At 35.3% G+C, this 14776-nt stretch overlaps 1 protein-coding gene across 2 annotated transcripts in view; it reads left to right on the forward strand.

The window, feature by feature from the left end:
• The window catches only part of rab3c (RAB3C, member RAS oncogene family), a 55628-nt gene extending 40852 nt beyond the window's left edge, over positions 1 to 14776 (forward strand). For both annotated transcript variants that reach the window (XM_088629733.1, XM_088629732.1), the window contains exons 4-5: positions 6727 to 6851; positions 8322 to 14776. In XM_088629733.1, the coding sequence (XP_088485859.1) occupies positions 6727 to 6851; positions 8322 to 8512 (316 nt within the window). In that variant the 3' untranslated portion in view covers positions 8513 to 14776. The remainder of the gene's footprint in view (positions 1 to 6726; positions 6852 to 8321) is intronic.

The following is a 14776-nucleotide window of genomic DNA, read 5'->3' on the forward strand; positions in this document are numbered from 1 at the left end:
AGGCAATCTACAAAGGAGGAGCAGGACAAAAGTAGATCTTTATGTTCAACATACAGTATACTGTATTTTAAGATATGGACTCCGGTTGTGTCTTTCTTTCTTAGATGCAGAAAAGTTGGACCTGTTCCTGACATGGAAATATGTATCAGTTGAGTAGCAGCATGACATACAACAGGCACTGAACATTAATGACAATAAAAGTAAAGGGCAGCCAAAAACAGATGCTCTGCTAAACAAAACAGCAGGAGCTATCAGTGGGAAACATACAGTATCCCAGGTGATAGTGTATCAACAATTGCAATATTCTAGTTTCCTTCTACTGTCCAAAGTGTAAGTTATCCAGAGCTTTGTTTATAAAATTGTTTCAAAAAAAGAGTGAAATAAAGATTAAGTAAAAAAAAAATAATTTAAGAGAGACTTGTTCCTTTAGTAATACAAATGATTCAGATTTCTTTATGTCTCACTAAAAATACTGTGTAAAGTTACAAAAAAGTTACAAAAAAAGGTATATTTCTGTGTGTCCGAGTATACAGTAGTTCATTCAAATGTTTATTGCTATTGCAGACAGGCTTCATGATTGTTGCTTTTTAAAATCCTTGGCTGTGTATTTTCATTATGTTCTTGTCTTATAACCACCAGGGTAACAACTTAAACATTCATTTCCTCATGTTTAGAGACCTAAGATTACACTGTATTAAATAGAAAAATATGCACCAGGGAAAATAAGTTTTAATATTTCCTAATGCTTTGAGTACTGATACAGTATATGCATATATTATGGAACCCTCCATCACCTGTATTGTTCAATATTTAATTAAGTGTTATTAATGTTTTAATAATTTAAAGCACTGATTCAAAATGGTATGTCTAAAGGAGTCTTTTTTAATATATTTGTTCACCATATGAACTGAACCTTAGTTGAAATGGAATTAAAATTAAAACTCTTCTCTAGACTTTGAGACTGACAAACCATTCCCTTCTGTCAGTATACTGCATTTCTACTTACACTTGGTTTGGCATTTGTGTTTGGTTAGAGGAATCAGTTTTTGGTTTCCAAGGTAACTGTTTCTAGTCTTAAGACACTGTCATTATATTAGTATCTGAACTTCTGCTTCATTTCCTGCTTGACATTCTGGGATTTCATTAAACCTACTCTTGGCACCATAGAAGAAGTAACTGCTGGAGAATTTTTTACATCTGTTCATCTAAGATTATTCTTAGAATGTGATCTAATGACCAATTAATTTGTCCAACATTTTATTTAACCCTCAGATGCAATCTAGAACACAGGTCTCCACATTTTTGAAATTTTGTAACTAAAACTGTACATGGTATTATTAATGAGGCCTTGTTGGTGCATTGTATGATTTTAACATATCCATTCATTTAAATTCTATACTTTTAAGTATATATCCTAACATTGTTTACCTTTTTAATTGCGTAATTACTTACATTGTCTAGAAGATGTAAGTAATGTTTCAACACACTTAAATCAATTTGATCAGTAGCTCATTTTGACTTAGTGTTTCCCATTTAGTTTTATATTTTGTTTCTGCCACATTGAAAACCTAAATTGTGTGTGACGGAGAATTCTGTTCACAGAAATTAAACAGTCACAATGTGATGTGTAGCCTGTTGTGGTACATTAATGAGTGCACGCCTACTGGTGTGAGGGTGCTATTGCTGTACCGCATTTGTTGATAAAGTTCAGTTCACATTCCTGCACACCCGGGGTGAGACAGATCTGTGCTTCATCCCATGTGAATCATGTGAATCCAACTGACCTCAGTAGATTTCTGACAACACCTAAAAAAGACAGCCTTGCTCTTTACATTCTGTCAGCATGCAGAAGCCTTTTTACTGTTCTCACTGCATATTAAACATTCGTGTGGTTACATGTCTGTAAAGTTCATCAGTCAAATACATAATTTCAAGTAAAGATTCAACCAGGAGGACCAGGAACTGTTTTTAAAAAAGCTTAAAAAATCAAGGTGCCTGTGATCTAGTGATAGGTGGCTTTGTATGAAATCTACCATCTTTACTTTACATTATTAGTGTAACCTCCCTCCTTCTGAGTGCCAATTACTCATTCAGACTAAATGTGTCTCAGTCTGCAGGTCTTCCCTAGTAATGGGTAGACATCTTGGCCAAACCTCTGGGTCTGCATATTGAGCTAAGAAAGGGGCTTTCTCTAAAAAATTCACAGAAACTTAACATTTATTTGAACATGATGAAGTTGACTACTATGAAGTGTAACGCACCTAGACACTTCCTGAATCAGGCTGTCCCTCCAAGCTAAGCAACCGGGCAAGGTGGAACCTGTTTAGAGTTGTTATCTTGAGGCCAATGGTGGCTATGAAAGAGTTACCGAGTTCTGTAGTTAAGATGGGAGAAAATGTCCATGGATCAGCAATATCATGGTCTTATCAGAAGAGGCTTGAACTGAAATTACAAGACCTGCATGAGGTCTGCAAAAATACTTGGATGATAGTTTTGTGGTCACAGAAAAAAATGCAATTCTGTATTCTAAATGCAAAAAGTTTGCATCCTGTATTTACATGATGCACCATCTACTTCTCATTGGCAGTGACTGGGGAACTTGTTAAGACCAATTGGAATATTGCCTAAGCAAAGTACCAGCACATCCTACAGAAAAACCTGCGGCAGATCCACAGTAAATTTGGGACCAAAATTCACCTTTCAGCAGGACCAAAGCATGCAAAAGTTATATTGGAGTAAAGAACAAGATAGTAGAAGCCCTTGACTGTCACAGTCAAGACCCTGATGTGAATTATATAGAGAAACTGTGGAAGAGTGTTTATTATACTGTACATAAGCACTCCCCAAGCAACTTGAACAACTTGCCAAAATGAATGGGTAAAAACTGCACCGAGCTGACGTGCAAAGTTGGTTGAATTACCCCAAAAGATGCGACTGTAATTTTTGCCAAAGCTGCTTCCACCAAATATTAATTTTACAGGTCTTATCAACAGTTCAGTTTTTTTTTCTCTTTTTCTCTTTGCTGACATTAACTGTAACTTACAGTATCTTTCCCTCAGAACTCTTCAGTTTAGTCTGTCAGTTTTTGAATATCATATTAAGTTTTTTTCTAAAATTGCATTTACAGTATTATAATAGGTTTGCGACATGAAACACCAAAGGAAATGGTCTGAAAATGTTTTCAAGGAACAGCTTCAGACAGGAGTTGAGGTTTAGAAAGATTTTCTTCTCCAGCATATTTAAACCCTTTCAATGAGCATTTAATTTCCTTTGTTGACCTAATTATCTAAAGCACACAACAGTCTTCTTACCCATGTGGATATTATGTGAAAAAAAGAGTGAATCTGAGATCTGAAGTGTTTCGTGATAATCAATTTTTCATTCTTCTTTATAGATGTATGTTTTCCTGAAATACTGGCACAACATTATTGCTCCATTCACCTTTTAATTAAATTCATTGAAATTCAGTGAAAAGTCATTTCAGCAGTCATTTTAATTAAAAGAACAGAATCACATTAACATTAGCTCTGATGTCTGTAAGCTTTTAAAGCATATAAACCATGTGATAGTAATTTAAAAATCATAGCAGCATCACAACTACAGTATTTTGAGCAAAAAGCATTGTACTTCTGTTCTATGTCATGCTCTTGGAAATGTCTATTCCAAACTCTCCTAGACAGTGTGGCAGTATCTTTCCCTGCTAAACCATAGAATGATTAGTTATTCCAAGGGGTGAGACCATATTCCAGGTATACAATGCCTGTAGGTGATTTATGCACCAGCACATATTATAGTTACATAGTCCTAAAACACACAGGACAAACACCACAGCATTAAAAATCCATAACCCATTTCCCTTAGAGCTTCTGACCTGTTTATGTAGATAAGCTGTTGAGCCTCAGGGTGTCACTATCACACAGTTAGGTCTCCTGAAACCTGAGGCTGCTGCAATATGTTACATATCATTTTCCTTTGATTCAGTCACAATCTTCACTTTGGAAACGGCTAAACCTTATTCAGTGCTTTCAGAACTTTTGGCTGTTTTGTATAGTCTCTGTACTGTCAGTCCTGACACCAGCCTGAACAACATAGTGTATTTTGTTTTAATATGTTAGAATGCTTATAAATCAGAGGATGCTATTCAGCCCATTTAGCTGTTTTTTTTAGTAGCTTATAAATGAACCTCCTACTATCTGCATTCTTACAGTGTATAAAATACCATAAAATACAATATCTTGTCTGCAGTAGCAGTAGAGTTTAAAAAGGTGTACTAACATGCTTGAGATACCTGAGGTACTGCACTGTTTGTTTTGTACTTCTTCCTGGTAGTATATGGGCCAGCTTAAAGTACTTAAGGAGTTATCTTTGCAATGTTCTTCAATAGATGTATGTGAGACACTTGAGGCATAATTATCTGATATGACCACGTATGTATTTGAAATGATTTATAATAAAACAAATTCAAGGACAATTCAATGTAATCCAAGGCCGTTGCATTTATTTCAATGTATTACAGTTGTGTTTAATATACTTTTGCTTTACCAGAGTTTCAGATTATCCTGACATTTGGAAGTCTTTTGTCTTATTTGTCTTTTATCATATGTAGCCATCAAAATCTTTGTAAGTCAAGAAAAGACATTTCAGCTCTTCTTAAGCTGGCTTTTGTGTCCTTTGTCTCTGGACCATTGTTTGCCCCACCCTCCTCCAGGTAACAGGTTTGTGGTACATGTACATGAATCATAATGGATCATGAACTCTTCAGGGCTATCTGAGTGAGGTAACTGAGGATTTATTGTTCTGCCATCTTGGGTCTAGTATCCTAGGTTGTGTCATTCCTGGCCAGTAGGACATGCGTACTTAGTGTCAGATTCCAGTGCCAGGATCCAGGCACTTGGAATATAGAAAGATGAGAAAGTGTGTAACAGTAACTAGACAGAAGATTGTGGTTTAATGTGAATTAAGTGACTTTAATAACAGACATTCATAAGGAGATTTCTGTCCCTGAAGTGTGATGGGAACACATGTTAAGTCTTCTAATCCTTCTATTCCGTGGAAAGAACTGAACCACAAGGTGTATTACACCTCAGAGAGAAACAGCACATGCCTGTGCCTCACCCCTCTTGCAGCAGCTTGGCTCCCCAATGGCTGGATAAACTCCCTGGGAGCCCACCCACTCCCTTGCTCTCTGGCCCCTGTGGGTGCAGCGTGAGCACTGCATGCCCACAGTCCCACGGCTTGTGTGCTGACAGCAAGTTGCAGTGGCCATGCCCCCCTGCTTTAATGCAGCCACAGCCACACAGAACAGGCACAGACGCTACCAATTTCTTCAAGTATCCATATCTATTTCAGTTTTATTCATTTTCATTGTTTCGTACCTGGTTTGAATTCCTTTAATATGTTTGCATATTATGCTAAAAGTCCCTCAGTGATACAGAATTCTCAATGTCTGTGATTTAATGTGTTTGTCATAATATCATCTAAGAGCCTATATGAATGATACTGGTTGTTGCATCAGACTTTTTCAAAATGTTTGTACTGTATGCTTTGCTCCATCTCTGTTATGTTGCCACTTTCTATTACTAAGTGGCATTGCATTTGTGCTTGAAGGAACTCTGTGATATGCTTTTCAATTGTTTAATGATTTTAATAAAGACAGTTAATGCTTATTATTTAGACTGTATTTATTTTTGTCCTCATCATATTTGAACATAATTTAGATGCCAGTTGTGATTTTTGTAGAACTTTCCTCGGGTGGATAGAGGTCAGATATAATAACCTGAAACGACTGATAATAACCAGAAAAGAGATAATATTTCTGGTACAGTAGATAAAACGTTTTGCTAAGATTACTGTTCAACACATACTGTAAAAGATGTTGGAGTCTTTTATGTTACCATTTTGGAGCATTTTGTGCAAATCTGTCTGGGAAATCATTTCATATACTTGTAAAATATTGTTATTTAAGAGCAACAAAGAAAATATACAATACAATATACAATATTTAGCTTGTCTGTGAAGATGCATAAAGCTCATTAGGCTGGAAGACCACCGTTCTGAAAATGCTGAGCCTCAAGGTCATGAAAGGTAGTTTAAATGCAGGGCTCAGATTGGCGCTGCCAGTTTATTTTAACAAAAGCCCCTCTGGAGACTTCCTGTTTAGACATTCTTACACTCATCAGTCTTCGACCTGCTGTCTCTGAAAGTGCTATGACACTTTACTTCACTGCAGCTGGGCGGGATCTTTTTCATTAGAAGCAGTTTAAAAACAAAACTGGAATAAATTAACAAGCAAAGCCCAAAAGTGAAGGTTTTCAAAAACAAAACATAATCTGCAATAATAATTGGTAATTTAAAGTTATCCTTTTGGTTAATCCTTTCATCTTTCACAAGGAATTGTGAAACTCATTAGTGAGTTTGAAGACCATGCAATTTGGAATGTGTATGTGAAAAAAACAAAATGTGTATTTGAAAAAGTGAATTGTAAATACTGGATTTTAATATTTCTAAATAGATAAATCTTAAAATGGGGCAAAAACCTTAAAGTGATGTTTAATCAATGATAAGAGTTTCAGTGCTTTATTACTTGCACTCCTATTACTTGCACGCTTTTTTGTATTTGTTGTGTTTGATAATATTTTATTTACAACCTTTTTACAGAAACAATTGTTTAAAAAGACAAACGTGTGCTCATTGTTCAATAATTGTTAATTAATCTGTTTTTAACAGGTCAACCCAGATTAAGACATACTCCTGGGACAATGCGCAGGTAATCCTGGCAGGCAATAAGTGTGACATGGAAGAAGAGCGTGTAGTGTCCACAGAGAGTGGGAGACACTTAGCTGAACAACTAGGTAGGCCTAGTTTAATTTTTTCAGAAAATACAGAATGTTTTTTGTAGTTCACTCTTAAAAAGAATATAAATGTAAGTAGCTGTGAGTACAATAAATAAGTAAGCAATTCTTTTTCCTAAACATGTCAATCTCATTGTGGAACTACTGTCACAATAATGCCTTTTCCTGGAAAAAATAATGTGTATAATCTATCCTCTGTAACAGACAATCACAATATTAACATAAATCATATCCTGAAGGGAGAGTTAAGAAAACAGGATTCAAATGAACCTTTGAAAAATTAAATTTAAAATATGATTTTATTATAGGCTATACTGAGGCCAACAAATGCAAATGAAACATACAGTAAATTATTAGTAGTTGTATAAATTGACTGTAATTTAAACCCTAAGGAATACTCTTCTAACCCGTTTATTTTTATGAAAGTACTGTAACTGGTACCTCTGAAATAACATCTAAAATTAAAGTCAGATTATTTTTTTAACTTTTAAATGTACGAACAGTGTAAAACACCCTCATTTGATTACTGGGAATCTTTATTTGCTGGCCTTATTTACAAAATGTGTTTGAGTTATGAATTAGCTTGAATCTAAATTATTTCTTTTACTTTTGAGAGCTATTTCCTTAAGTGGTGTATTAATTAATGTACGTATTGGTCTCCTGGTTGGTGAGTCTGCCCTCGTTTTTTTTACCACATGCATTCATCAGTGAATTAACAGTCATGCAAGTTTGCTGCTTATATAATATTCTTCACTTTCACCAACTCCAGTTGCTAATGAAACACATTTAATTGGCTAACACCTACAGTTTTCTGACACATGGGTGTTTGAACAAAACTGGAAATACCAGGCAGATAATTTTATCCTGAAACAATTTAAACCCTTCACAGATTACTTTCTTTAAAGACTTGCTTGAGTTTAGGAGTCATGTCTATAAAATCTTTACTGCCATAATAAGATGACTTTTGTTCCTGGTGAAAACAAATTATATTAAACCACTGGCCATCTTAGAGATACTGAGATGTCTAGAACATTGAAGGTTTGTATGTACCTCTTGGCAAAATTCCCTAAAGGTAATGTGAAAGAGAGTGAAAACAGGTCCATCACAAAATCCCTCTTGCAGATCATGAAAACATCCACTTACCTGTAGCTCCATGTGTCCATCAGTCCACATTAGTACATGCTGAAAATGTTTCACACACCCAATCCAGTCAACACAAGAATATTAATCTCCAGTGTTCTGCAAATCTTTGTCTCACTATTCTCCACTCACATTCTCCTGTAACAAAAAAAACTGCAGAAATACGCTGTTCTCAAAGTGTTCTTAATCTTTTTTTCTTGATCAAAATTAGTCCTTACATAATCAAATCATTCCATACATTATGTATTCCTAAAGCGCTTCTGTTTAAATTAAACTAAGACTTATGCATGAAAATTGCTAAGAGCACTTGTTATTTTGTTTGCCCTGAAGGATTTGAGTTCTTTGAAACGAGTGCAAAGGACAACATAAACGTCAAACAGACATTTGAGCGGCTTGTGGACATCATCTGTGACAAGATGTCTGACAGCTCAGAACCTGACCCTGCAGTCACTGCTGGAACCCAGAATACAAGACTAATGGACAATCCGCCACCTCTACAGCAACCCAACTGCGGCTGTTAATAACTGCTGGTAATGCTGAAACAGGTCTAACATGTGCTGTTGCCAAGATATGAAAATCCTTAGGCATAGTCTTTTAAACATTAATTTAAATATGACCATATCTTATTTAAAAATATTGACGTCTGCTGCAATGTGCACAGCACATTCTTCTGGAAATCTCTGGTTTTAATGCACTTAGCAAAACACAGAAAAACAAGCTTATAGTATGTACATAGCCTAGCAAAAAATTTTAATCTAAAACATAACAGTCTTGTTTGAGTATTTATTAAGCCTTTTGCTTTTGAGTTTCCAGCATTAAAAAATCATCAGTAATGTAGGCAACTGATATAAACTATGTGTGTTTGTTCTTTGTCTTAAACACACAGGCAATGCTTCTTTCCACCAATACACTTTATGAAACAATACTTGCTGTATTCAGCTAGTGTTGAAAACCCCTCAGTCCCTGACAGCAGTTGTGTTACCTAATGCAATCTTCTGTGCTAGAGTGATGTTTCAGCAGTGATATCAGTGGCATTGCTGGCTTCAAAGTGACCAGTTGGGCATTCAAGTCTTTTTCTGCATCTTTAGCAATGGGTTAGTCCAGAGTTAATAGCAAGGCAAGACTGGCAGTGACATGAATCAGCACCTCTTGATTAGTGAGGCATCCGGTGACATTGCTGGTGAACAATCCAAAAAATGTGATTTAGCTTAGAGGTCCAAAGGCATTTACTGGCCAAGGTAAGATATGGATATTCATACTTTGGAAATGGTCAATAATGATACATGTACCATAAGACCGGGCATTCTTTATCCATCCATTTTCCAGCCCTTTAATATAGGGTCACAGGGGAGCCAGAGACTTTTCCGGCAAGCAATTGATACAAGGCAGGATTCACAGTTCATTGCAGGGCGCGCACACATAGACACAAACATGCACACACTCACACTAGGGCCTCAGCACTGCATCATGATATCATGTCATGCAAGATTAATTTCCCTAGAAGAGAGTGTCCAGGGCCGGCATGGTGTCGCTTTGGTTAGCATTGCTGCATTGCAGCCCTAGGGCCAAAGGCACAAAGATAAAGTACAGTATATTATGTAATGAAAACAGTTTTCAGCTAGTGTTTCTTAAGTACAAATGCTGTTTTAAAGATCCTTAACACCTAATGGTGTTCTAAATATGCATGAAATGCTAAATACTGTACAGTACATACACCAGTAACCGTACCTACAATAATATCATTGGTTCTAATGGGAGAAACTCACCTGTTGTTGCATACAGTAGGTGATATTTATGTTCTTACAGTCCCTAACCTCCATATTTTACATTATTCTTATGGAGAAAAATTCCCTGTTATAAGTGGTTTCACTATGCATTGCACTTTTGTGGTTCCTAACCCAATATGTAATGGGGATCCTCTTTATATCCTTGGGTTTCCCCATATCTCTAGCTTTTTGTTTTTTTATTGGATGTTGCATCATTACTACAACCAAAGGGAAAAAAAATATTACCGTTTTTCTACTCACCTTTCACCTTGTCACTGCAACACCATACTGGAAAAGGGCGAGAACTATCCTGACCATGTTTTGACAGCCATATGTTTCATGACAAGAACTATTACTTACTGTAAACATGAAGTGTGCTGTATGTAGACCAACACCAGGTTTGAATCTCCATCAATGATACACCTTATCTAAAATGCCTCATCTGATCAACCTGACTGACTTTCATACGCTTTATGCAAAGTAATTGATGAACAGGTGCAGGAAGTTTGTACGTTCTTGACACACTGGGGAAATTACATCTTGGTAATACTATAACAGTGCTTCAGTTTGGATGGATACTAATAAAGGTGATATAGAGACAAAATGTATTACAGGCTGTTGAGGTAACTTGCCTGGCTGGGGGAAAAGCACGGGACCCATAAGGAAGAGGCTGCCAGACCCCACCCATATTCACCAGGAATGAGCCAGGGAGCTGCTGCAAGAGTGTAGATGGCATGGCAGAAGGGGTGCAAGAGAGATGGGAAGCTCAAGAGGTGAGATATGGAGGGAGGAAGTATCAGAGACTACAGTGGGACTTGACTTTCTTCCCAATTTTTTGCAAACTTGATTTAGTGAGTCACTCTTTTCAACCCACAGTTTCACTGATGTTACCTTTGTCTTTCCACACTTAGATTGGTTCACGTTTCATTTTAAATTTTGATTTTGAAGTCAGCTTTTCCCTGCTATTTGTAAGTGGCATGCTTGTATATGCATTGTTAAAATATGCAAATGCAAGCACAAAACACCAGATTGTTTTTTTTTCCAATGTACATGTTTTTAGATGTTTTGCATTTAGTGTGCAAATGAATAATTGACTCTGTCCTTACGGTGACCTTATTTTCACAGTGTGTTTCAAGCAGTGACTTTTACTACTGTATATTCTATTAAAAATCCCATTTTGTCTTAAAGAAAAATTAAAGCATGTTAGAAAAGAGACAAAAATTAACCCTAAAAGAAGATTATCAAAAAATAAAATCCCAATATAGATAAGTTAATATTTTGTTCCTGTATTCTAAATGATTTGATGCATCAGACCAAGATAAATAATTTTGTAGATCTAAATGCTGTATGCTTTTGGGACAACACCATCTTTCCATACAACATTTTCTTGCTTAAACTGAAAAATAATACATTTCCACAAAACAGTGATAATCAGTTTTCTTTGTTCAAAATGTGTAATGTATTATAGTTTATTTTATTATTATTTAATGTTTTTGTAACAGATACCGTTTTTGTGTGGACTGACTAGAATGAACTGGTGTGTCCTGTGCTCAATGTGGAGTTTATCTGTGTGTTTGTGCCATTGTAATTCAATGAACTCTATAATATAAACTACCTACCTGAAAAAATGTGGCCTTGAGCATTTTTCACATTGTGTCCATGTTCTAACATTTATTAACCCAAATTAATTTGTTTCGAATTAACCTCTTTTGGCAAAGAGTCTGCATTTCATGTAGCTGGCTTACTGAATGAAGTGCAATATACTGTATTTCAAGTTTATAAAACAGTTCTTTAATTGGACAAAATACATATCGGTATTTCAAATGTTCAGACTAATAAAGGATTTGGCTATGATCAAGTAAATCAGTTCTCCTTCACTTTAATATTAATTCTACATACACAATTTAACCCTATCCCTCTTCTCCATTAAATCATGAATTGTTCATCCATTGCCAGCTTACAGGTTCACAGTTTTTACTTTAAATTTGAATGGTTTTCTTTAAAAAACAAAACATGATTTAAAGTGCCAAAATGTTACCATTACCAGTTAAATTTGCAACATTATACCTTGATAAATAATTTGTATGAAAAAAATTAGAGAGAATGGCATGAAGAGTAAAAGAACTAGTAGAGTAAATCTTAAATGTTGCATGAATTAGAAAATTATATATATTTAGATTTGTTGAATTTGTGCATCCTCAGATTTTGAGGTGCAGTGGGCCAATAAGTGCAATATTTAAAGAACTACTTCCTGTATATAGTCATATGTAACCATGTATGTCAGCTGTAGCTGTGTGACTGATACAATTCAGTTTGCAAATAATGCCATTTCTGACTAGTTGAAAACAAAATTAACATCTTTGTAGTCTTGTAACCCATGTCTGTCTCTGTATATAATGTATTAAGTAAATATGTATTGGATTTATTTATATAGTAATTTTTTTATAGTTTTAGTAATATTGAATATAGAAGTAAATTGCCTTTTTACTGTAGGTCAAGACTTCACGCTTGAAAGCTTGGTGTATGGAGAAAAGAAACTGCATCTTCATGATATGTTTTCAGATCAATTACTTTATGTATAGGCTAATATCTGTAAAATACATATGGATATAAGAGTAAATTGCTGTTTTGCAGTCCTCAGTGATGACTTTCGTAGACTAGTTTTTTTGTTGAATTGTAGAGTTTTGTGAGTGTTGACAGGTGTGAATGTTGGGTAATGTTTACATTTTCCAGTAGAAGCCAGCATTATAACAAGCCATACCACTTATGATCACCATTAAATAGTCAGTTTCACTATAATGTTGGATTCATGAATCAAGTACATCTTGAAATACGCAATACGAATGACAGACATTTAAAAAAATCTCTTTATCCAGTATGGGTCTAAGGAACCATCCGATGAAGTTAATGAAACAATGATGACCTCACTATAATTTTAAAGCAAACTTTTGGTTAAAACAAATCCTTCAAGTTTAATAGAAATGTATTCCCTACGTTTCAAAACGTATGACGAAATATAGTCACAAAGTAGTGAAACAGCCTGTTTGCTTTTATCCAAGAAGCACAGGAGTGCTGATTTTCATCTCTCTTTTGCTGTCTCCACCAGCAAGGTATTGAAAATGTCAGATATTTTCATCAGTGATTAAACTTCCACATTATCTTGCTCTATCTTCCCTATGAGATTAACATTTTAGTAAGGATCTACAGTTTTTGGACAATGTTAATCTTTACCACAATTTGGCTCAAATACATTTTTTGAATAGCTAGAGAGTTCTCTCTCATTTGTTGTAATTTGGTTAAAGACCCTTTCTGGAGAGTGAGAGTTTTAAGTATACATACTAAGGAAATTATCCTTATGTCAACCCTGTAATATCATGGTGTTATCCGAGGTATCTGAAGTAGCCAGGTACAGTATATCCATTTTATTAGCTTTTTATTAGGAGTGTGGAGTGCCAATGCAGGATGCAATTAAGCTCAATACATATCTGCTCATCCTGGCTGTATATTAACCCCTAAAACTTAACTTTGTTTCTGTCCAGAAATTATGTAATTATCTCTAGTTTAAGATTAATTTCCATGCCATTCTTCCTGAGCAGGGGAAATGCGCCTTACTCAAAACATATTCTGCTAGAGATCTTAATCTTTAAAACCCCAAAGACCATGCTTTATTCTGTCGAAATAGCATTTGATTAAAATAATATAATATGTTGGCTTGTAATAGAAAATGCAATAGCATATGCAAGAGAAAGCAAAGTAAAATCACCTGGGAAAATGTTACATTTAGTCTCCACAGAGCAGCTCAGACAACAGCTCTGTGACTTGGCAACATCTCCTAATTTCGTTTGCTTCCTTAAGGGTGGGATGATCTGTCTGGTTAATGTGATAGTAAGTAATACATCTGTTTGCGGTATCATCCATGTTGTTTCACAGCTGTGAGGCATAGTTTTAAATTGGCAAAACATAAGAAAACTGCACTGGAAACACCACATTTTCATCTTGTTTTTTCTCTGTTTACTCCACATCATACCATAATGTTCTTGGCTGCGTTACAGTCTTGAGTTTACAGCAATGTGAACTGCATTGTCTGCCCATCATATCAAATCCAAGCAAGAAGACAACAATTAGTTATTTGTGTCCTCTGGTTTTAAAGGAGTTTACATTGCTGCATTCAAGATCATTACTGTGATCATTGGCGAAGTTTCTTAAACCTGTAACATTCTGAAAATTCTGTACATATTAATATAGAGGGAAAAAGGCAAGCTGATTACATTATTCATATGCATGTTTTACTCGAAATATAGTTTGTAAGATGCCCTCCCCACATGGGTGATCACAAAACAAGAATAAAATGTACTCCTGGACTGGTAGATGCAGAATTGATACAACTGGGACACTGAAAAATATTAAGCAGCTTAATGTACTGTAGTTTGTATTTTCTAAAACTGTGAATGCAGACTGTTTTGTGCTGTACGCCTGTAAATAGTGCAAGTCCAACACCTGTTCTTTCATTCAGTAAGCCAGCTACTAACATCATATTTACTTTAGAGATTGCTCCAGGGTTTAAAATCTTTCACCCAGTTCAAAATCACACATGAACCCTTAGAACGATTAGGACCTCAAGTGAGCATTTCCTGTCTTCTAAAATGATTCAGTAAATAGTTTTCTTCCTTGTTTTAGTTACAATAATGTACTGATAATAATGACTGTTAGATATAGGTCACTGATTAAGAATTTCAAATGAGTAGAAAAATATAGTTGATTGAGTTTTGTCTGCCTGTTTTAAATTTAGTGAGATTGTGTAGTTCAAATCCAGGTGTTATAATGGCAATGGAAACAAACAGCTGTATTACAAATGTGTATGTATTATATAATCCAATCGACCTAAACTAATAATATATCATTGTGCACTAGTTAATTCTGTTTCCTCGTATGGATTATTCTAGAACTGGGTATTTTGTTTGTATGTGAGTTATGTACAACAAAGGTGTTTTAGAAATGACAATAAATATACCACTTGTA

This window comes from Lepisosteus platostomus, chromosome 4 (genome assembly GCF_059453375.1).
Source record: "Lepisosteus platostomus isolate fLepPlt1 chromosome 4, fLepPlt1.hap1, whole genome shotgun sequence".
NCBI classification, from domain to species: Eukaryota; Metazoa; Chordata; class Actinopteri; order Semionotiformes; family Lepisosteidae; genus Lepisosteus; species Lepisosteus platostomus.